The 23,117-nt window shown below is 38.1% G+C and overlaps 3 protein-coding genes across 12 annotated transcripts in view; 1 reads left to right on the top strand and 2 right to left on the bottom strand.

Moving 5' to 3' along the window:
- Positions 1-586, bottom strand: part of TTC3 (tetratricopeptide repeat domain 3) — a 64,044-nt gene extending 63,458 nt beyond the window's left edge. For 3 of the 6 annotated variants that reach the window (XM_083813979.1, XM_083813975.1, XM_083813974.1), the window contains exon 1: positions 454-586. In XM_083813979.1, coding sequence (XP_083670105.1) covers positions 454-523 — 70 coding nt within the window. In that variant the 5' untranslated portion in view covers positions 524-586. Of the gene's footprint in view, positions 1-61 lie in introns of all 6 variants that reach the window. The other 3 variants (XM_083813976.1, XM_083813978.1, XM_083813977.1) reach the window with 2 other exon arrangements.
- Positions 563-20,614, top strand: PIGP (phosphatidylinositol glycan anchor biosynthesis class P; the record flags this gene model as incomplete). 4 transcript variants are annotated; one of them, XR_014575788.1, is made up of 6 exons in its annotated part: positions 563-746; positions 1,944-2,016; positions 2,528-2,646; positions 5,471-5,647; positions 10,471-10,559; positions 12,934-13,886. XR_014575788.1 is itself a non-coding variant. In XM_083814081.1 (5 exons), the coding sequence occupies 4 exons, from the start codon at positions 563-565 to the stop codon at positions 5,599-5,601; spliced, it is 507 nt and encodes a 168-aa protein (XP_083670207.1). In that variant the 3' UTR covers positions 5,602-5,647; positions 17,899-20,614. The 4 variants fall into 4 exon arrangements, 3 of the variants coding, with proteins under 3 accessions (XP_083670207.1, XP_083670206.1, XP_083670205.1); XM_083814081.1 differs by lacking the exons at positions 10,471-10,559; positions 12,934-13,886 and adding an exon at positions 17,899-20,614; XM_083814080.1 differs by lacking the exons at positions 10,471-10,559; positions 12,934-13,886 and adding an exon at positions 6,195-7,386.
- Positions 10,473-18,100, bottom strand: RIPPLY3 (ripply transcriptional repressor 3). 2 transcript variants are annotated; one of them, XM_083814111.1, is made up of 4 exons: positions 17,970-18,100; positions 16,753-16,822; positions 13,131-13,198; positions 10,473-12,118 (listed from the first exon to the last, which is right to left on the bottom strand). In XM_083814111.1, exons 1-4 carry the CDS (start codon positions 18,077-18,079, stop codon positions 11,971-11,973), a joined length of 396 nt encoding a protein of 131 aa, XP_083670237.1. In that variant the 5' UTR covers positions 18,080-18,100; the 3' UTR covers positions 10,473-11,970. The 2 variants fall into 2 exon arrangements, with proteins under 2 accessions (XP_083670237.1, XP_083670238.1); XM_083814112.1 differs by lacking the exon at positions 17,970-18,100 and adding an exon at positions 17,710-17,891.
- Positions 20,615-23,117: the final 2,503 nt, after the last annotated feature.

Here is a 23,117-nt window from a genome sequence, read left to right as displayed (position 1 = left end):
ACTGGGGGGAGCCAGGAGGCAAACCACCCGCGTTTTAGGGGATTTAAGACGATCACGTCACCTTAGACACCCCAATTTTCCCGGAAGACACGCGTGATTTCTACATGACGTGTACTTCACGGCGTTTAAGCAGAAAACCCGTTAAAGGGCCTCACCCCAGCAGCCCCCCGAGCTGCCTCAGCCGCGCCCAGCCCGGGGACCCAAGCACGGGTTGACCGTGCGGCCGGAGGGTTGACCGTGCGGCCGGCGGGGCTCCCGTCCCCGTCCCTCCCCGCGGAGCCCGGAACCGACGTGTCGCAGCCCCGGCATGGCGCCGCAGCGCCGGTCACCCTCCTCGGGGCGGCCCGGGCCGGACTGCGGGGAAGGAAGGGCGCTGAGGAGCCCGGCGGGGTGCGGGGAAGGGGGAGAAAGGGAGCGCCCGCCGCCGCCACCAGCCCAGCGCCCGCCGCTCACCGGCCCCTCCGGAACCGCGGCTCTGCTCCGGGACCCTCCCCGGCTCCGCCCGGCCCCCGCCTGGGCGCATGCGTTCGCCCGCAGCCTGCCCCGGCTGCTCTGAGGGCGCATGTGCGGGGGGTGCTGCACGCCCTCCTCCTCCGCCTCGTCCTCCTCCTCCTCCTCCTTCTTCTCCTGCCTCCCGTACCGCCCCCCAAGCGGAGAGCCCGGGATGGTGGAGAACTCCCCGGCGCCCCTGCCGGAACGGGCGATATACGGCTTCGCTCTGTTTCTGGGATCCTGGTTCGGCTTTAGTGAGTATACCGGAGCGGCACTGTGCTTGCGGGGCAAATGTCGTCCTTCAGGGGAGCCCCCGGGGGGCTGGAGTGGTGCTGGGCTGCTGCTGGAGGGGCAAGGCGGCACTCCCTCCGTGAGTTGTTACATGGCCTTCTGTGACAACGTCAAGTTCTGTCTGTCCCTCGTACTACTGTGGGGCTTGGAAGGTATCACGGAGTCAAAGTATTATGTTAAAAACCCTCTGTATTCTAATTTTAGTAGTTTTTTTTTACTTGAGCTACTTATGTTCTCACTAATCACTGTAGTGAAACCTTCCCCACACAAATACTGAAAAAACAAACAAACAAAAAAAACAAACTAGGTCAATCGTTTCACTGCTGATGTGACAGGTGCTTTAGCACTCACTGGGCGTATCTTACATGCCCATACAGGGCTAAAGCTTGAGATCGTGAGACACTTTCAATGCAAAAAATGCTTCTGCAAATGTACTGTAATTGAATAGTAGAACAGGATCCTGCTACGAATTTTTCTCACCTTAAGGAGGTAAGTAGAAGGGAAAAGGCGTTGGCTTCCATTCATCCCACAGGAAGCCACCACAGTTCCACAGCTTGTGTCACTGCTTGGCTACCAACCTATTCCCATCAATTTTTGCTAAGCCTTACTCTGGATTTATTGATAGGGATTAAAATTTCTCAGTGTTGTTTTTGTTGATGTGTAAATGGTTATTGGCTTACCATGAGTCGGGAATTGTTTCCAGTATTTTTTTTCTGAACTGTTCTTCCACACAAGCACTGCAATTCTACCAGCTTTTTATTTTTTTCAGTCAAATGCCCCCCCTGCATGATCATTTTCTGCTTTAATGTTGTCTCCATAGTCTCATTTGGTATCCTTTTACTGAGCTTTTCTTGTGCTGCAGTTCTAAGCAAGTGCAAGAAATTCTTGTCTGTCTATATAGGAAATCAGAAACTAGATGTTAATGCAAATATAAAAGTGATATCATATAAGCAGCTGCAAAATGGTTCTTCCGTATTGGGCAGGCTATGTGTGAGATGCATATTCTACAATGTCTTGGTACAGCTATTTTGATTTCAATTGTGTAAAAGCAAAATACTGTCTTGGTACGTCCCAGTGTGAAAGTATTGATCTAAATCTTAAGAAGGAGGTCTAAAATGGTATCAGTTGGACTGTTACGGCTTTTTAATTCTTTTGTGCAGTACTGTATCTTATCTGGGCATATGTTCCTGAGACTTGGCTCTTCTCACTGGGACTAACGTACTGGCCTCAAAAGTAAGTTCAACTTCAAGCTCTTAAGTTCAACCTCAGGCTGTTACATTTGGACGTGTGTAATTATTTTCAGACAGGAAACAGTGAAACTATTTTTTAAATAGTGGTCTTAAATTTAATCCATTTTTTCCTGATGATAAAAGACTGTAATCTTTGTGAAGCATTATTTCATGTGGATAAGTAGTTATGTTGAAAATTGTAATGAAACAGATAGTATATCAATGTTTTATGATAAATTGGAAATTTTGTTTTCAGGGAGTTTGCCAATGAAAATACAGTAGACTTTAAATTAAAAAAAAAATCCTCTAAATGAATCTACTTGACAGTTTATACCCTCACTAGTTACAGTGATTCTGCAGTCAGTTCTCTTTGGAGAAACCAGGGTCCCTACTCAGCGGTAGTGCTTCATGTTTCCAAGTTTGTGCTAGATGCAATAACAATCACTGCATTAAAACTGTTATATTGTTAGATGTTTGTTATTGCAAAATATAAATTTTAAAATCTGTTTCTCCAGGTACTGGGCAGTTGCTTTGCCAGCATACCTACTAGTTTCTGTAGGAATTGGTTATATATTACTTTTTGGTATTAACATGATGAGTACCGCTCCACTTAACTCCACGCATACCGTTACAGGTAATTTTATTGGTGTGGTTTTTTTTTTGGTTGGTTGGTTTTGGTTTGTTTTCAAGATTTTGATACTTAGCTGATAATTTCTCTCTCTATATATATGTGTAGAATCATAGAATCATTCAGGTTGGAAAAGACCTCTAAGATCATCTAGCCCAACCTTTAACCTAGTACTAAAGTCCACCACTAAACCACGCTACTAAGCTCTACATCTACACATTTTTTGAAGACCTCCAGGGATGGTGGCTCAGCCACGTCCCTGGGCAGCCTATTCCAATGCCATACAACCCTTTCAGTAAAGAAATTTCTCCTAATATCCAACTTAAACCTCCCCTGGTGCAACTTGAGGTTGTTTCCCCTCGTCTTATCACTTGGTGCTTGGGAGAAGAGTCCAATCCCCATCTTGGTGTAGCATCCCTTAAGGTAATTGTACAGCATGATAAGGTCTCCCCTGAGCCTCCTTTTCTCAAGGCTAAACAACCCCAGCTCCTTCAGGCACTCCTCATATGACTTGCTCTCAAGGCCCTTCACCAGCTTCATCACCCTTCTTTGGACACACTTGAGCACATTAATGTCTTTCTCGTAGTGAGGGGCCCCAAACTGAACACAGTATTTGAGGGGCGGCCTCACCAGAGCCAAGTATAGAAGGATGATCACTTCTCTAGTGCTGCTGGCCACACTATTCCTGATACAGGCCAGGATGCTGTTGGCCTTCTTGGCCACCTGAGCACACTGCTGGCTCATGTTCAGCCGGCTATCGACCAACACACCCAGGTCCCTTTCCACTGGGCAGCTTTCCCCCAGTCTGTAGCATTGCATGGGGTTGTTGCACCTGAAGTGGAGGATACAGCATTTGCCCTTGATGAACTTCATACACTTGGCCTCAGCCCACTGATCCAGCCTATCCAGATCCCTCTTCAGAACCCTCCTACCCCTGAGCAGATCAACACTCGTGCCTAACTTGGTATCATCTGCAAACTTACTGAGGGTGCACTCCATCCCCTCGTCCAGATCACTGATAAAGATACTGAAGAGAAGTGTCCCCAGTACTGAGCCCCGGGGAGCACCACTAGTGACTGGCCTCCAGCTGGATTTAACTCCATTCACCACGAATCTTTGGGCCTGGGCACCCAGCCAGTTTTTAACCCAAGGAAGAGTACGTGCATTCAAGCCTTGAGCATCCAGCTTCTTCAGGAGAATGCTGTGAGAAACTTTACTGAAGTCTAGGCAGACCACATCCACAGCCTTTCCCTCATCCACTGAGCACATCACTTTGTCAGAGAAGGAGATCAGGTTTGTCAAGCAGGACCTGTCTTTGATAAACCCGTGCTGACTGGGCATGATCACCTGGTTGTCCTGTAAATGCTGCGTGATGGCACTCAAGATAATCTGCTCCATGAAATTCCCTGGCACCAAGTCAGACTGACAGGCCTATAGTTTCTCGAATCCTACTTTCAGCCCTTCTTGTCAATGAGCGTCATGTTTGCTGGCCGCCAGTCAACTGGGACCTTCCCTGGTAGCCAGGACTGCTGATAAATGATGGAAAGCGGCTTGGCCAGTTCTTCTGCCAGTTCTCTCAGCACCCTCAGGTGGATCCCATCCAGCTCCATAGACTTGTGTATGTCTAAGTGATTTAGCAGGTGGCTAACTATTTCCTCATGGATTATGAGGGCTTCACTCTGCTCCCTGTCCCTATTTACCAGCTCAGAGGGCTAGGTGCCTGGAGAACTTGCTACTGAAGACTGAGGCAAAGAAGGCATTAAGTACTTCAGTCTTTTCTTCATCTCTTGTCACTATGTTTCCCCCCACCTCCAAAAATTGATGACGATTCTCCTTAGTCCTCCTTGTTTATATTTATAAAAATATTTTGTATTGTCTTTAACAGCCGTAGTCAGATTGAGCTCAAGTTGGCCTTTTGACCCTTCTAATTTTCTCCCTGCACAGCCTCATGACATCTTTGTAGCCCTTTTGAGTGGCCTGCCCCTTGTTCCAAAGCTCATAAACCCTCTTTTTCATCCTGAGCTCTGGCCACAGCTCACTGTTCAGCCAGGCTGGTCTTCTCCCATGCCAGCTGATCTTTCGGCACGTGGCCTGCTCCTGTGCTAAGAGAGAAAAACTCTTTGCTGTCTGATGCAGTGGTTTCCAACTAGTAAAGCATACTCTGTTAGTAAAACAGACAACGTTAGAGGAACAGGGCTTGGGCCTATAAAGCTTGACCAGACATGTGCTTCTCATGCCACCCTTTCACTTGGTGCCAACCCAAGAGGCTGCATGGTTGTATGGCAGGTGAGATGGGGGACCTACTCAGTTTGAAAAGCAGCTACTCTTGTCTTTTTTTTTCTTTTTTTTGCAGAGGGAACTGTTCAAAATGCACCTGTAAACAAGTTTATGCTGTTGTAAGAATGGGTGCTGCATGGTGATAGGAACAAGAAGCCAAGTTAAAGGGAGGGTGAACAGCATTTCCCAGCAGGAATCGTAATATTAAGTGTCCACAGTACAGACTGAGCTATTCACTGTAGGGCTTGTTCACTCTGTTTATCTTCAGGTAGTTTTGGTTTAATGTCATACAGCATTTTAAACCAAGCAAAGTTCTAGACAAAGATTCCAGCAGAAGGGCAGGATTGATTTCTTCGGGGCCTCTTAATATATGTTTATTTATATATGTATATATATATATATATGCTCATATATGTTGATATAAAGTGTTTCTGATTTACCATCTTGTTATACCTCAGCACTCAGTAGCGAATTTTATACAGTGTTGCATTATGTAACATTTCTTCAAATAAAATGTCTTTAATATATGGAATGTCTTAACTATTTTCTGTAGATAACTACGCAAAAAAGCAGCAACAGAAGAAATTTCAAGAAGAAGCAATTCCAGCATTGAGAGATATTCCCATCAGTGAAGTAAACAGAATGTTTTTTCTTCCTGAAAAAGGAATCTGCAATAGCAGATAGTTCTTATTAAGACTTGTTTGCATTAGCTGATTAGTTGAAGCATTATGTAAGTAAAATCAAAACCTTCCCACGCGAAAAGAAACTTCTTTCTGATTTTATAACAGAGCTTTTTGTTCTGAGTTTCTAACTAAATTATGTAAAAACATTTCATTGAGATGGTTTGGTTTTATTATTATGCATGCAGCTTACTAACTTGCATTGATATGAAAATTATGCCACATTAATTTATCTAACTGTTCTTTTGATTTTAAAATAGCATTCTATTACTTGCAGGTTGCTACTTGTAATTTCCTTCAGAGTAAAAGATAATATTTGGACCTAGCTTAATTTTGTTTCTCACTGAGTCTGGGGAGTGCAAAGGTGTTTTATTTATCAAATGCTTAAAGCTTTTTTATATAAAGTTAAATTGAAGTGTTTACATTGTAAATGTATGGTTTTCATATGTAAATATTAGTAAAATGTAGTTAATTTTTACTTCCTTAAAGTTAGCAACTTTCCTGTGATTCTATAATATTTGTTCTGGGTCAAGGTATATAGTGGTTGATTTTTCTTTACACAGTTTTTCACTCAACAAACTTTTTTTCTCCCCCAAGTTGCTGGACTTATTAACCATAGAACCACAGAATGGCTTGGGTTGGAAGGGACCTTGAAGATCGTCCAGTTCCAACCTCCCTGGCATAGGCAGGGATTCCACCCACTATATCAGGTGGTTGCCCAGGGCCTCATCCAACCTGGTCTTGAACACCTCCAGGGATGGGGCATCCACAATCTCTCTGGTCAACCTGGTCTAGCGCCTCACTACCCTCTGAGTGAAGAATTTCCTCCCAACCTATAATCTAATCTCCCCTCTTTTAGTTTAAAACCATTCCCCCTTGTCCTGTCATTATCTAACTGAGCAAAAAGTTGCTCTCCGTCTTTTTCATAAGTCCCCTCTAAATATTGAGGGGCTGCAATGAGGTCATCCCAGAACCTTCTGTTCTCCAGGCTGAACAGCCCCAGCTCTCTCAGCCTTTCTTCAAAGGAGAGGTGCTCCAGCCCTCTGACCAACTTCCTGGCCCTCCTCTGTCCCCACTCGAACAGCCCCACATCCTTCTTGTGCTGGGGGCCCCAGACCTGGACACAGCACTCCAAGTGAGGTGTCAGAAGGGCAGAGCAGAGGGGGACAATTCCCTCCTTCTGCCTGCTGGCCACTCCTCTGTTGGTGCAGCCCAGGATGCAGCTGGCCTTCTGGGCTGCAAGCACACTGCTGGCTCATGTTGATCTTTTCATCCACCAGAACCCCCAAGTCCTGCTCTGCAGGGCTGCTCTCACTGAGTTCCTCTCCCAGTCTGTGCTCATGTCTGGGATTGCCCCAACCCAGGTGCAGCACCTTGCACTCGGACTTTTTGAACCTCATTAGATTCACTTTGGTCCACTTCTCCAGCCTGTCCAGGTCCCTTCGGATGGCATCCCTTCCTCAATTAATTAAAATACCAAGATTATCAGAAATAAGGGAGCTATGTTGTAAAAATTTTCTGAAACAACTATTGAGATTACATTTATTAAGCTTTCTTTAAAACACTGAAAACTAGGTTGAAGGAACCTCCAGGTCCACCTTGTTGTAGTCTGGATTATAACACAAAGCACAGTAATTTATGGCAATAGTTCAAATATTTCTTAAAAAGTAAATGTTCTTTCATGTATGCTGCATTTTAAGTGTATTGTTGTTTGGGCATATTTTATAAGAATGAGTATTTGTATCTAATCTTCATGACTGTAAATTAGTAAAACGTTTTTTGCTTGAAAGTTGTAGATTTCTTTGTGATGTTTTGTTTTTCAGAGTACTCTCAGTTGCTGTTACTTTCCCCCTGCCCCATTTTTGCCCTTCAGTTTATCTTAACTTACATGCTCAAACACCCATCTATAGGGTGAATGTAAGGTTTTATGATCAACAGACATGAAGATGTATTTATTCTTTTGTTAATTCTCTAATCATGTTGTAGGCACTGAAGTATTGACTAATCTTTTAATCTTTTTTTTTTTTTTTTGTTCTCCCATGGAGTTTCTGTCTGCATTCTCTGTTCCTTTTGCTTTCTGAGAAAGCAATTTTGTTTTTAATTCTAAATTGACAACTAGTGAAGGCCATGTTTCTGTTATCATTTAATGTAAGGATTAATTTAGTCCCCTGTTAAGGAGTCCCAAATCCCTTCAGGATAAAGAAAAGCTACTGGAAAATAGCCTCAGGCCCTGAAAACACACAAATTAAAGGATGGTAAACGTTGGACAAAGATTGTATCAGTGATGAATCTGCCATTTCATTTAACTGCTGACCTCACAATTATGGGAAAACCAACAGAGGCACCTAAGTGAATAGGTGAACTGGGGCCATTTGTTTAAGTAAAACTTGCAGGCATGAAACTCAATCTTTGCTTTTCTGTCACTACTGTGTAGCGGTGCTTCAAAGGCACTGTAGTGACCTTTTCTTCAACTCAGGAATAACAATTGACACTTCAGAAGTTGCCTTTGTGATCAAAATAAAACTAGATAACATGGTGTCTATGGGCTATCAAATGTATTTTGCTGGGGGATACGTGTATTTTATTTGGGATTCATCAGTTCATGGTCTTGCCTATGGCTGCAATTAAGCAAAAGATACACAGCTCTACCGCAAAGAGAAGAGAGGTTCTGCCTTTTGTAAACACACAGCAAACATTAGCTATAGTTATTTAGAGGAGTTTATATAGATTTTGCCTTACATTTTGCCATTCTAAGAAAACCTGAAATGATTGAAATGTGTTGCTAGTAGTGCCTTTCTTTACAAAACGTACCTGTTTAAAGGCTTTGGATATCAGGTGTCCCTTATTATCAGACTGAGGCAAAAACTAACTAAATAAAAGCAAAACCAAAATTTGCCCTCATTTTCACCCTTGTGACTTATTGATGACATCTTTCTATAGCACAACCAGTAGTAATCAGTAGAGTTTAATTCAACTTCTGTTTTTTTCCTTCAATTTTTAATGTGTTGGAGGCTCATGGGTTTTTACACATCTCAGTATAAGGTTTGTGTGATAAGACAGGTTCCCCCCAAATGGTATTGGAATGAATGTGTGTGTAAGCATGTAATAAAAAATAACAAATGTGTGTTCTTTCAAACAAAAAGGCTGAATGCCAAAGAAAATTACAGAACTGTGGTTGCCAAATTTGTGTAATGATGATAAAGATCCCTCCTTTCTATCTTACCTGTAAAGAGAAGGGTAGTAACAACACAGGTGATGTTTATAATATTGAGAAGTATTGAAAAAGAAACTTTGGGAATAGCTTCCCTTTTTAATCATTTCCATGACTTTATCTTGGATAAAGTCTTCTGAGACTTCAGAAAAGACTTGGTTAAAGTCTTTTATTGAATTGCACTGTATTGAATGCTGTAAACTTGGAAGCTTTAGCACAAATATTTAACTTATGCATATGAAGTAGCAGAAAACTAAATTCTCTCTGTATTCACATAATTTTATTTTTGTTGTTAAGTATGTCAATAGAAGTATTCTTTCACTTCGTGATCAACAGGGAGATGTAATAAAAGAGGTAAACGCCTGGTTATGAAGATCAAACATACAAGCTTGTGGAGTAAAATATGCAAATGTTATAAAAGCTAGCACAATTGTGTGCGTTAGTGTTTACTGTTCCTACAGATAGGATGATTGCAATAAGAAAAGGAAACAACGAGAAACATGGCAACTCAAATTTTACTTCATTTTGTGAGCATGAAAGTGATGTAGGAAACAATGCTGTGTGAAGATACTTCTTTCAGCAGTAGTTAAACAGAGTTGTCTTTCTCCTTGTGATATTTAGGTATAGTTTTGCTGTTACCTAAAGCAATCTGAATTGTACAGGCCATCTTAAAAATCTGAGTATAGTTTTGGGATGCTGTCAACTTGATTTGATTATCTTTAAAATAGCTATTGTGATGGGAGAATGGGCTAAAAGGTGTGTAACAACATTTAGGCAAATAGGCATTGTCTAGGTACCTCTCCAGCATTCAAGTACCAGTGGGACATGAACTTACCTCTCACTTTCCTAATTTTAGACAAACAATGGAAATGGAAAGGTAGCATTTGCTGGAAATGTTACAGTTGTTAAACTAGTAACAGAAATTCTGCAAGACGAGGTCCTGAGCCAACAATTTAATCTGTAAAATGGTACATTTCTAGCCTTGTCTTTGAAGTAGTAAACTCATGATAAACTCATTATTTGGGGATGCTTTGTTATCTTTTTCCTGGAAATGATGGATGATCCTAAGGTCACTGAAAACTTCACAAGGTCAAATTGCAGATGAAGTAACAAACCAGAACTGAAAACTGAAAATTAACAGCAGTTGAGAAACAGAGATGCTATAATTAGTTCACTTTTAGTCTTTAGTTAATTGTTAGCAAACTGGTAAGGAATTACAATGCACAATTTATTTAAGTGTGCAAATAAGGTTATGTTGACATTGTAACATGAAGAGACATTTGTTTATATGACACACACAAAAAATGCTGGTGTGTTTGGGAAAGAATAATGTAGATTTAGCTTCCTCTAATAACTGTAGCTAAATATTACCAATCAGGAAAATAATACAGTAATAATACCTTAATTTGAAAATGGAATTTAACAATAAGGGGGAAAGCAAATGTGACGTAGTCAGGGTAGTATTGACTGAGAAACTGAATCAGTTTATGTTGATAACATGTTATCTGACCTTAGCAGATATTTAAGGTGATTTATTTTGATATTCTTAAGAGCCTTTGGTAAGACTGATATCCACTATGCAGTTTCATTTTTCTAATAATAAGGTTTGTTATACTCTCCTAAAGAACATACTTCTCTGAAGCTATTTTTTTTGTGTTTCAGAGGTATGGATTTGCAACAGCTCTTGCTCATGTAATTAAAACTACATCTGATGTAGCCCATTTAAGAATACGTTTCATGCAAGACCAAAGGTAAATTTAGCTAACATGATCTCTCCGACACTGACTAGTAGTACACACTCATGGAAGAGCAAAAGTTAGGGCAAGAAGCTAGTAATATTTCCCCAGAATAATTTCCCAGCCTGTAACAATGTGAATCAGGAAACTTCTGTGCAGGATCTTTATATTTCTCTTATGAAATTGTTTCATTTACTTTTTATAAGTAGGTAGACAGTTTCCACAACATCACAGCATAATCACAAGTTGGGTGAAGTACTCGCTTCGTTTTAAACCCACTGCTCACTATTTTCATTTGATGTTCAATCATTCCCCGCTATCTGCAAGCCTCTCAAATGTTCAAGACTATATTTACATATTCAATCATGTCTCCCAGGCTAAAAAGTTGTGATATTTTGTTGTTTGCATAGACTATATTTTCGTTATCCTTTCTCCCCCTCTCATTTCATTGCATGTATTTCAAGAGTGAACATCAGTGTGTAGAATACAGCAGGCTTATGGCACCCGTTTTGAGTAGCTGATCTGCATTTATACAGTGGCCGCTTGTCTGGGACTTCTAAACCTCCAGCGTTTTTCTGCCTGGGAATATTTTTAATGAAGCTGCTGGTGCTCGTACAGGATGCTTTTTTACAGACCTCAGTAAGCCCACTGAGGGCGGGGGGGGGGAAATTTGTAGCAAATAAGACAAAAACAAAGTTAGTATGTAATATGTTTTAATATGCCATTAACCTATATCATAGTTTTTAACTGAGTTGTTATTTTTTTCTCCTGGCTGACAACAAGGCACTTTTCTGATTAGAGGGGGAAAAATTAAGAATAACAGAAGATATCACAAGGCTGTCATTTAAAACTTATCTTGACAGGAAGTTATATTGGAATCTCTGTTGAAATTGCTTAGGTTAAACTGGCATACAGTGTTAAAAAACAAATGTCCTCCCATAGAGCTAATAAACAATAGTGTTGCATTTGAAATCATTCCGGTCTTGAATTCTTACAAACATTGTGTTTCAAAGCCTTCAGGTTATTATGGGGCTGTATATTATATTATTTTCCCTCATGATCAGTCCTATTTTCATTTTATCTGGACTGCAATGTAAAAGAATAATGAATAACCAAAGACAGTGCTCTTCACATTCTTAATCCAAGTATTGCTTAAATCAACTAAACTTAAAACATTACAACTTTTTTTTTTTAAGTTTCAGGGTTTTATTTAAGTCTCTCAAAACACAAAAGGATTTCCTCTTAATTTCCAGTTGCATTGACTCATTCTTCTTGGTTATATAGCTATAAATAGTCTTCATAAGCTTTGATGTGTTTCTTTGTTCAGTCAGATGTTTGTCCATGCATTTGTGACAGTTCCTTTTTTGATTTCTTGATTTATTTATTTTTTGGTTACTTTTTTATAAAGGCTGACAACTGTTCATTATTAGGCTGAACTGGTTTCTTCTTCATCTTCCTCAGAGTCAGTGTCATCATTGTAGAAATGAATTGTAGCTTGTACTGGAAAACTAGCCAGAACCTTTTCTCCGATGTTATTAAGAAACTTTTGGGATTTGGACTTAGGCAAATATAGTCTGATAAGAAAACATTTGAAGAGAAAAAGTAAAACCATGAGGCACTTTCCCAGCTAACCTAACTTGACTACTAAAATCTATTTTTATCTTTATTTGAAGGGAGAAAAATCCTGAGATTCCCTGTCTTTTAAAATATAAATTACTAACTTAAAAGGTACTGTTAACTTTAAATTACCTCAGTTGCTTTGGGCATATCATGTATTGTATTTACCTAAGGTCCCTCCCTGATAAAATGTTGCCAGGGCAATGATGCATGTTTGAGACTTTTTGTTCTGTTTTTCAGCTCAGTACAGAATGGAAGTATCCCGTGTAACTGCAGGAAGTGAGAGGAATGTTCTGGGATTTTGGAATTAAGATTAAAACACAAGATTAAGATTGGGGTGGGTTGACTCTTGCACACAGGCTGATCTTAGTGATTTTAGTGTCTCCAGGTGGAGGAGGAGGTGGATGCTGAAAGAGATTTTTTTCAAAATTCATATTGTTTTGTATTGACATCTTAAATATGTTGCATTAATTTACATTTCAGGTTTTCACCTATTTTCCCACTAAAGCAAAATTTATGTGGTCTATATACATATGCATGTGGTTTTGTGTGCATACGTATGCACATCTTTTCCTCTTAGTTCCACTTTGGCTGGTTTTCAACTAACTTGACAAAGGGATAAAGGTCATACAATTTAAATTTCTACAACTTTTAAAAAATGATGCTCGTAAAGAAGAGGGATATTCCAATGCAAATATAAATTGGATCAGGTAGGATAATGTTATTTCTTTTGAGATGGCTTTTTTTTCTTTTTTTTTTTTTTCATTATTAGAGTATTGTTTCAGGTTTTGTTCAGCCTGGGCAACTTTCCTGGTGGGCAGATAAAAATCTACAGACTTTGGTGAGTAGTTAAGCTGCATGACTAAAATGAAACACTGCAGAGACAAACTGATACTTCTCCATAGAAGAAATATGTTTTTTCTTGGAGACTGTTACTTTCCCTATATGAAGTGATAGGATTTAACTCACCTCACTGGATGTTGAAACCCCAGGGCTCCTTTTGATCTAAAATTCATCAGTTGACCATCCAGTTCTGACTGTAAAGAGACATTAAATAGAATAAGCTAAAAATGACAAATCCACTCATTTCTTCTACAGGTAGCTGTAAAATTCTACAGTAATGTTGCTTTGTTTGGTGCTCTGCAGTTTTTCTGCTGACTAAACAGACTTTGGAGATTATTTTTGCCCACAGGCTGCCCATAGTTGTGCATTTAACAAAGCATTTGAACTTGTATGTTTTATGAGCCATAAAGCTATAAAGTAGTGGACATTCTGCTTAAGATCTTGTGGAATATCTGTAGAGACTGGTGAGCTAATAACATCACCAAATAGAAGTTCAGTGATTGGAAGAAAAAAAGGGTTTTCAAACAGTTTAAATGATTGGGGGTTTAGGGGTTTATAAAATACCTCTTTAACTAACCAGTAGGTTGGAGCTGGAATGTTCAAATCAGCAAGCTTAATTTTAATCAAGGATCACAAGTGCATTAAGTGGCCAAACAGTAAAATCAAGAGACAGCTGGCATCTGATATTTCTATTCAAACAGTGATTTAAAAAGCAAGCATTTTTTGATAATCAAACTAGGTAGCAAAAATCCATTTTAAATATCAAAATGAAATTTAGCAAATAATAAACTCTTTAAAATTAAGGTCATGGTAAAAAAAAAAAAAAAAAAGAATTGGCAGAAAAAAGTTAACATTACCAAATCCCATTAGGACTGTAAATCTGGAAGCAACTTCCAAAGTCACTGAGCCCTATCACTTGGTCTTGTAGACATATGTTCTCTTCCATAACTTAAAATAACATTTCTTTTCTCTTCCTATTACTATAAACTTGACTTTGCATAAAATAATAAGATTTAACTTTGCTGTACTATAATTTCTAGTGAATAAAATCTAGAAGCTGTCTACGACAAACAAAGATGACTTATGCCACTGTCAGAGCAATTCATCTATCTTTCTGAAGAAGTAGGCTTAAGCATGAATATTTTGGTGGGCCTCCAAAAGCCCTTGGGCTACAGATTGAGCAAGGGGTCTTAAAGAATTCTCTCTGTATTTTTTATGTTGGTCTTTTCTCCCATGCCTGCCTGTTCATCTCGTAGCCAGAACGTTTTGTCTTCAGGCTGTTAGGTTTTTAATTGGGAGACTTCTTTATTTTGTTTTCACAGTACCTAGTGAAACAGGATCGTGATCTGGCTGAACATTGTCAGTGTGATCATAATATCTATGTTAAATAATAAACACATATGCTGTTTTTCATTTTTAATATTTACATTAAAATTAAAATAGTCTTTTTACCTATATTGACCTGCTTTTTTCTTGCTATCTTCTGTTTGGAAGATAGCATATATATTTAACATATATATATATATTTAATATACAGTATATATATTTAATATATAATATATATATTTAATATATGTATTTAAAATTATATATGTAATAATGTGTGTTGATTAAACATCATATATGTACATTTTTCTTTTCAGACTGTAATACAGCGTTTCTGGAAAGCAATTTGATAAACCCAATGAACTGCAAATCTAATTCAGCTGTTTGCATATAGCAGAATCTGTTCAGTGCTAATTTGTATTATGTTGTAGATATGGCATAACTTTAAACTGATTTTCATGGCTTTTCTTCTGGCATAAATAACATTTGCATTTAGCTAGTATGAAAAGGATTATTTTTTGTATAAGGAAAATATCACACATAGGGAAACATAGGGTGTATTGTAAAACGTGATCTTGGCAATAGAAGTACAATTTATTTTTTTTTACCAGTACTTCTGTTTTTTAGTCATTTGCTTGGCATCTTTTAGTTTCTCAGGTTAGAGTTTTATAAGTATATTCTTAAACTTTTTATTTAGTTACACAGATGGAGGATATTGACATTTACTTGCTTCTCTTCAGTGCTTGGAATGTCTACTGATCCATAAAACACTGGCATTTGTATGTATGTATTGTAGAAAATAAAAGTATATGGCATGCAACCAACTAGCAAAAACATTGTCCTCAACCCATTTTTGAAGGCCTTCTAGAAACCTCAATAATCTTGCTGAAGAAGATGCCTCTAGTTTCCCACAGCTGTGGGATGTCCCTGTGTGTCAGCCAGCACCTCTTTCCACCTATACACCACACAAAACATCCAAGCATCTTTCCTCAGTTGTCACGACCCTGTAAAAGTGCATATGAAAGGTCTCCTGAAGCCTCACCTAAGCCCTCATCTCATTAGGTCCCAGGTTACAAAGGCATCTACGATGCTCAAGGAGGATGAATGGGCATAAAGAGTGGATGAGAAGGATCTGAGCAGCTTCAGGAAGGAAGGAGAAATGTTTTAAAAACATATATTTTTTCAAACAAACTGTTTCAGGTGAACTCAGTGTGAAACAATGCCAAGCTGTCAGCATGAATGTTATGCTAGTGCAAACTAGTTCAAACTTCGTGTGTGGTTTGTTTTTCTTGCACAAATGGGAAGAAGACCAAGTGTGGGTTAAAACTTTTAAGCAGTTTGAATACAGTTTTCTACAAAAACACAATTTCAGTAATAAACCACAATTTCAGAAACCTTAATTCCTTGAAATTGTCACTGTAATTATACAATCCTTCTCATGAGAGTAGGATTGCCCTCATTCTTAGCAAATTTACAGGTGCCTCTGGGAAGGACATTCTTCTGCAGGCTTTCCTTAAGGTGCCTGCCAGGGGTATGGCACTCCAAGAGATATGTACAGCTACAGCCTCCATCTTCAAGAGGCAAAAAGTACATGATAAAAAGATACTTCACGTGTTAGAATATAGTACAAATTATGAGTCTTTAAAGACTTGCACTAAGGGGAGTGATTGTCTTAACCTGCTGAGCTTTTGGTAAAAAGTTGAAGATGTAACTGTGGATCTGATGCTGCAAAAACTTACACAGGTGCTTAAAACTAAGCACTGGAGCACCATTTCAACGTTTTTTAAAGTTTGCAGTGTTGGGCCATATGTTGAATGTGCTTCAATCTCTTTTATCCTCTGATCAACAAATCTTTCTAAATCAGTAAATAGAACTAATAATCACTGGGCCTTTCGAAGGCATTTGTCAGTATGAGCTTTTAAATTAATTTTTCTTTTGATTTCTTAGCTGTTTTAGCTATAGCAACATCCCTCCCAAACATCAATCAACAAAACTGTGCACCTGAAGGTATACTTTTCAAATTTCATCTTAAAGTCATTTTCACTCCAACTCTTTTTCGCCTTATACACAATATCACGTATGGGCTAGGAATGGAAAATTCACTCTGAGGATATTTTAGTTTTTGTAATTAAACAAATAAAAATGTTAAAATGTTAAAATATGTTATTGTCTTAGTAAGCAGTGCTCTCTGCAGCTCTTTAAGAGCTGATAGTGATTTTATATCTGGTACAAATTAGAGATACTCTTAAACATTATCATGCATTGTAATTCAAAACATTTTAATACGGAAGAAAATGTTTTAAATTGACAAAAAGACAAAAAAAAAAAGAAGAAAGACCAAGCCTCACTTCCTCTGTTCAAATAGCTTCCATTTCTGCACCTGTTTTCTATAAGGATTATTTTCTCCAGAATTTAATCTCACCATTTGTTGATTCTCTGTCATTTCACCATCTCTGGCTGTGAGCATCCAGGGCCTCCATAAAACAGGGCTGCTGAAGGATTAAGATAGAATAGCACTCCCACAGTTAATTCTCTGTCGTAATATCCATACGGTATCCATACAATACAAATACGTTTGTTAGATTCTGCTGGCATCTTTTGAAATAACTATATTTCCACCACGTTTTGATCATAGAATCATATAATATCTGGAAAGGACATTTTCTGATTTGGTAAATCTGATTTCTGTGGCAATATTAATCTGTCCTTTGTCTATGATCTGATTAAACAAGTTAGACAATCACTTGCACATTTTTAACTAAGGTATCATTTCCTATTAAGATTTCACAGCTCAAAGGGACTGCATTGCACTCCAAATGATGATGTAATTAATGCCGAAATATTTTCTTTTTATGCAGTACTGCTACAAAATAAAAAAGTAACTCTCCTTCTCATATGCTATGTCTAATTAAAGGTTACATATGGTCATGGTGTGCCTGGTTATTTATTGATTAGACAGCTTCAGCTTTAAACTAACATGGGCAATCAGATCTAATTAGCTTAAGAGAGCATATACTGTCATGGATGCTGTGTGTCCCATTTTTTGGTGATGGCTACTACAATTTTAAATGGTATTTTCAGTAGTAGTTTCCTTCTCTGCTGCTATTACATACATTTGGGGAAATGAAAAAGTGATTTTAAACATAAAAGGTAAATAAACTTTAAAAAAATCAGTTATCGCAACCTGAATTTTCATTTGCTTCCATTTACAAGTAAATCCTGAAATATTTGACTGAAAAGGATAAAATATTGGAATAACAAAATACCAGTTCCAAGCAAAATGTTTTCAGAAACGTATTTTGCCCATTATTTCTGAAGTTGAAAATTGTTTTTCATTGTTTATTCAATGTCCAAATTATTACATTTGAATGATACTTACAGTCTGGGCTTCTTAGTCATCTTGGAAGTGACCATGTTGTTGTTCTTAGTGGCAGAATCCATTTATTGCTCACCTTATGATACAGCTGGTGGTATTATTTTAAAGGGGATGCTCAGCGGTGCCTATAGATGGATGCAATACCTCTCCTTGAACTGGATTCCTCTTTTAAGGGAGTCCTATGTTTTTCAGCTCATATTATTTCTGGTGGAGTTTGGAATGGAAAGCTGGTGAAAAAAGTTCTCTGCCTGTCTCTGTCTTACCTCTGTGGCTGTTCTCCTGGATGGAGTGAGTGTTGCTGGGCGTCTCTAGAGCAATGACAGACGTGATCCACTGTAGCCCGGAGCGAGAAATCTGCAGCTGCACCCTCCATAGTTTTTGACTGTCTAAAGCCTGCTGTTTCTGTGGCAGGCTGACTGCTTGTCTTGGCCTCTCAGCCCCTCCTTTATCTTAACTCCCAAAGCATACTTACCTAAAACAAACATGGCCTCAGGTAAAAGGAGAGAAATGTCCTTAATGAGTTTTCTTTTGACTCCTCCAAATAGTTCAAAGGTATGGTTCTCACATGGCCAGGCTCCTGGTGAGAGCAGTTCTAGAGAAACAAACTTTTTATTAAGCTTAGTTAACAAATCACATTGAATAATGGGTCCTTTGTCTTTCTGTTGATGTTTACAAAATCCATATTTGTTCTTTATGAAATATACAATGATTTACATTGTGTGTGTCTTGGGAAAGCTCATCAGCATCTACTCCTAAAAAAAGTGTAACTGAAATTCAAAGAGAATTTTAAATATACATAAAAAATTACAATGACTAAAGTCTTTTCCATTTTCTAACTTCAAAAGAGAAAAAGATACCAAAAATCAGTGAAGGTGAGAGGATAGGCCTCGTGACTTCCTCGAGGCTATTGGGATGTTCCTTTAATTTGCTTGCTATTTGATGGATGGAGAAGAAAGCTCATGCCAAGAAAGATTACTTCATCTTTTCAAAGATTAAGAGTTACAAATGCCATTGCTTTGAGGAATGTTTTATTTCACAATATGCAATATATGTTTTAAGCCTACAAAGAATGAATAGGAAAAGACTTAGTCTAAGCTTCCTCCCTACTGTTTTCATTTGTACTAAGTGTTACTTGTTACCTATTACATTGTACAAGAACGATTTATTACCTGGTGGGTGACATTATCTGATTTTCATTGTTACGGTTCATTACAACAGTTCACTTTGTTTCCTTTATTTCTCAATTACTGCAGAGATGCGAGAGGATTATAAGAACCTAATACTGAATTCTCTTCCCACTGATGCTGTTTACACATAGACATCAAAGAGAACAGATTGAACTCCCAAATATAATCAGCTTCTACTGTGAATTTTCTTCACAGAGAGAGAAAAATAATTTTGTTTAGTGAACATGGAACGTCCATTGATTATTCATTATGAATTAGATCCTTGAGCTGAAGAAGCCATCAAAACAGTTCACTTTGAGAGGATGCTGGCAATTCTCTGTGGGAGGCAGGTTCCTCCTACATGAGCCTTCATGGCTCTTTTCCAAGCTGTTATACAGCAAAAGGTAGCACACGTCCAGTCAGCAAGGAAGGGCAGGACTCACAGATGAAGACCACTGGATATACTTGCTTGAGAGACATCATTTTCCTTTGTTATTGCTCTGTATTAGAAGACATTCTGTATCTTTGCACTTTTTTTTTTTTTTTCTTGAAATTAAGTTTTCCTATTCCCAACAAGGAGTTTCAGTCAGATTTGAAAGACTGATTTTCCTATGTTGGTACAGGTTGAATAGTTGTGTTAGCTACTTGACTGCTAAAATAACAGCATTACAGAAGTACTTATGTTTTTGAAGTAGTCTTACGTAACATATTCTGGAATTTGTTGTATTGAGGACCAACTTTTACATTAATTTTCCCCATTCTTTAAAACAGCCATTCTTGCTGTGACAAATAGACACAGTTTAAACTTAAAAGGTCAAAGCCATTAAATGCTGTTCTGGAAAGCACTGACTGGAACAGAGGACTCTAACTCTACACCCTCCCATGTTTATATGCTGTGTAATATTTATAAATTTGTAACTAAGTAAATAAGACTGCATTTGAAAGAAAAAAAGCATATGCACAGTCTCTATAACTTTAAACATTTATGTATCAAAATCAGTACAATTATTGGAATGAAGAATGTAGTGATTAGTATTCAAATAACTGTATATTACATAGCAGCAGGGGTTCTAGAAAAAAAGGCGAACTTCCTAAGTAACCTGAATTATAATTACATATTTTGCTGAATTACAGTCTTAAATACAACTATGTAATTTCATCAGCTTAGTTTTATTTAGATCTAATTTAACTTGATAGCTGAAAAGGAAGTGTGCATTACACAACTGATGTATATGGTCCCAATCTTGCAATCGGATCCATATGTGGGGATAATTGATTTATAGCTCTGGACAGGATCTGCCAACAGGGATATTAGTGCAGAATTAAAGCCTAAACTACTAAAGCATAGCTCTCTGGAATATGGAAAGTTACCATCAAATAAATCTGTTGATAAAGCCCTGCAAGACCAAATTTGTTATAAAATTATTGAACATATTATTTTGTTAATGAAGTTATAATGTAATTCAATGTAATCGATAGGTAACATAAAAATGTAAGTTAATATTACATTGTTGTATTAATTAATTGAAGCATACATCTTTAACTGGTATTTTCATGGAAATCATTAGTTAAATTCCGATTACAGATATGTGGAAAATGGTTTAGTCCAGTAAAATATGAGCAACTGTATTAATGTTTGATCTTTAGTTTCAAAGAAAAAGGAAAAAGAAAAAGGAAGAAAAAGAAAAGGAAAAAAAAAAGGAAAAGGAAAAGGGAAAGGAAAAGGGAAAGGGAAAGGGAAAGGAAAAGGAAAAGGAAAAGGGAAAGGGAAAGGAAAAGGAAAAACGAAAAAGGAAAAAAAGAAAAAGAAAAAGAAGAAAAAGGAAAAAAAAAAAGAAAACCAGTGGTTACTCCATTCATAGCTGTCTAATTTTAAGAATCATAGAATGGTTTGGGTCAGAAGGGACTTTAAAGACAATCTAATTCCAAGTCCCCTGCTATGGGCAGGGACACCTCCCACTAGATGAGGTTGGCCAAGGTCCCATCCAACCTGGCCTTGAGCACCTCCAGGGATGGGGCATCCACAGCTTCTCTGGGCAACCTGGTCTAGTGCCTCACCACCCTCTGAGTGAAGAATTACTTCCTTTTATCTATTCTAAATGTTCCCTCTTTTAGTTTAAAGCCATTCCCCGTTTTCCTGTCACTACACTCCCTGACACAGAGCCCGTCCCCAACTTTCCTGTAGCCCTCTTTAGGTACTGGAAGGAAGAACTACTTTACTTTTTGCAATATACTTATTTTAAATACAAGGTGCTGCATTTGGTGAAAAACACTTCACAGAGTCAGAAAATACTGATTCTGTTACAAATGCTTGTCTATTTCTGATGGAAACCTGTTTTACTCAGTTTTCTCATGAAAGCATGTATGCATTTGCAAGAATAAATAATATTCAATATGAATTGGATAGGTCCTGGAGTCAGGTTGGTTCTAAAGCATTTATAGTTTTAAATAATACCTGGCATTAAACAACATAACATAGGCATTTATAGCCATTAATAGCATGCAAAGCTCCTCAAAAATAAATTGTTGGAAAAGTTCTCATGGGACAGGGAAGAGGAAGAAGCAAAGTCATTTACAAAGTACAGCAAAGCCAGTCTCATAATACTCATTTTAAAGTTAAAAAAAGAGAGAGAGAGAGAGAAACTCTTCCATACTGGGGTTTCATGGTAGACTTGACCCCCATGTCCTGAGTCTTTTGGGAACCTTCCCACATCGGCTTTTTAAAGAGCTTAAAGAGACTTAACCCCGCTATGCTGAAATTGGCCCATCTGTCTCATTTAAGGGTGGGGATTCCCCCAGACTGCAGGCAGAAATTCAAAATTTAGCCTATGCCTTTTATTCAAGCTTTACCTAATGCTCTTTAAACAATTTCATGTCTGTGTGTGCCTGTGTTCTGCATCTTGCAACATTTTTCTGTAATCTGTTCTCTCTGACAAACAAGCAAGAGTTCTGGGAAGTCTGAGAGCTAATATTACTCACTGTTTATTTTCAAGGCTTCCTTCCACCCTCCTTTATGGAGAAACTGATTGACATAGTTATTTTAGAATACCTATTTTAGTAAATTTCCTAGTGCGTAAATGGCCTTGACTTTATAATAATACAAAAAGAATGTTTCCCAGTATAAAATTCCTAACCTTTTAATCAGAGCCTGTCACAATTAAGTCTAAGCTACACTCTGACAGAAATTTGAACACCTACAGTAATGTTACGGCTTCAAATTATTCTTATTGAGAATGTTCCCACATTTCACTGTCTTAAAATGGTGACTGTTTTTGCCTATATATTGTTCTGCTTTAGATTCCCTTGTATCAGGAAGTTTTGACTCATTTTTCTCATATATTCATAAAGTTTTGCAGGGTAAAGCAACCTTAAAAAAATTAAAATATAGTTGACAGCATTCAATGCTGTCATTGAATACTGAAGGATTAAACAAAGTATGTTCCTCATTGTGCAAAGGTTATATAAACAGTTGTGTTTTGCAGTGTGCTCTGAAGGTCAGCAATGCATGGGCTGTTGAACTGTTAGAGAGAAAGTGAATTCCAAAGCTGAGAGCTTTCTTTAGAGGCTGTACACTTTGCTTGTTTTCTTTCTTTTGATGTGCCTGTGTAAGTATTTTGACTTCCTGCATAAGATAATCTACACAAAGAAACAGTGCATAATGCAAAGTTAGAACCACTAGAGACTTAGTTTCTCTCTCTGTAGAATATGTACAGGATATAGTAGCGGTACAGGGGTGATACTTCTTAAGCTTGAAATGGAGGGAGGGAATTGTTCAAATTATTTGATATTCCAACTGAACATGTCAAACATTTCCACCATGTGTTGTAGAAATCAAAATTATGTCAGAGATTCGTGTCATTTTGGATAGGCTTCTGCTGTGGGTGCAGATTTAAAGAAATAAAATTGTCTGTCACGGTACTAAAAATGCCTGCCATAGTACTGGTGGTGTTTTTTCGATATTGATACCCACACCAAACTGCATGGCTGATTTGTTCCTTGTTTATCTACAATGCTACTGTGGTGTTGCTGGAGATCCTTTTGGAAAATTGTGATTTTAGAATACCTATTTTAGTAAATTTCCAAGAGCATAAAAGACCTTGAGTTCAGAATAATAAAAAAGAACGTCCCATTCAGGAAATGATTGTTACATATCAATCAGCTACAACTGTTTAATGATGATGTCACTGTCTTTCTTTTAGTCTTTTTGCAGTTTTCCTCTTATGTTTTTTTTCTTCTACTCGCTAA

This window comes from Anser anser (genome assembly GCF_964211835.1).
Source record: "Anser anser genome assembly, chromosome: 1".
Taxonomy (NCBI): Eukaryota; Metazoa; Chordata; class Aves; order Anseriformes; family Anatidae; genus Anser; species Anser anser.
The sequence above is the reverse complement of the archived record's forward strand: the minus strand, read 5'-3'. Positions and strand labels throughout refer to the sequence as shown.

Coding starts and splice junctions, on each gene's coding strand:
- RIPPLY3 (XM_083814111.1), bottom strand. CDS start 18,079: ATGGAGGGTGCAGCTGCAGATTTCTCGCTCCGGGCTACAGTGGATCAC. Junction 16,823..17,969: donor CCAGGAGAACAGCCACAGAG/GTAAGACAGAGA, acceptor TTAATCCTTCAG/CAGCCCTGTTTTATGGAGGC. Junction 12,119..13,130: donor GGGTTTCAACATCCAGTGAG/GTGAGTTAAATC, acceptor TTTTCTTATCAG/ACTATATTTGCCTAAGTCCA.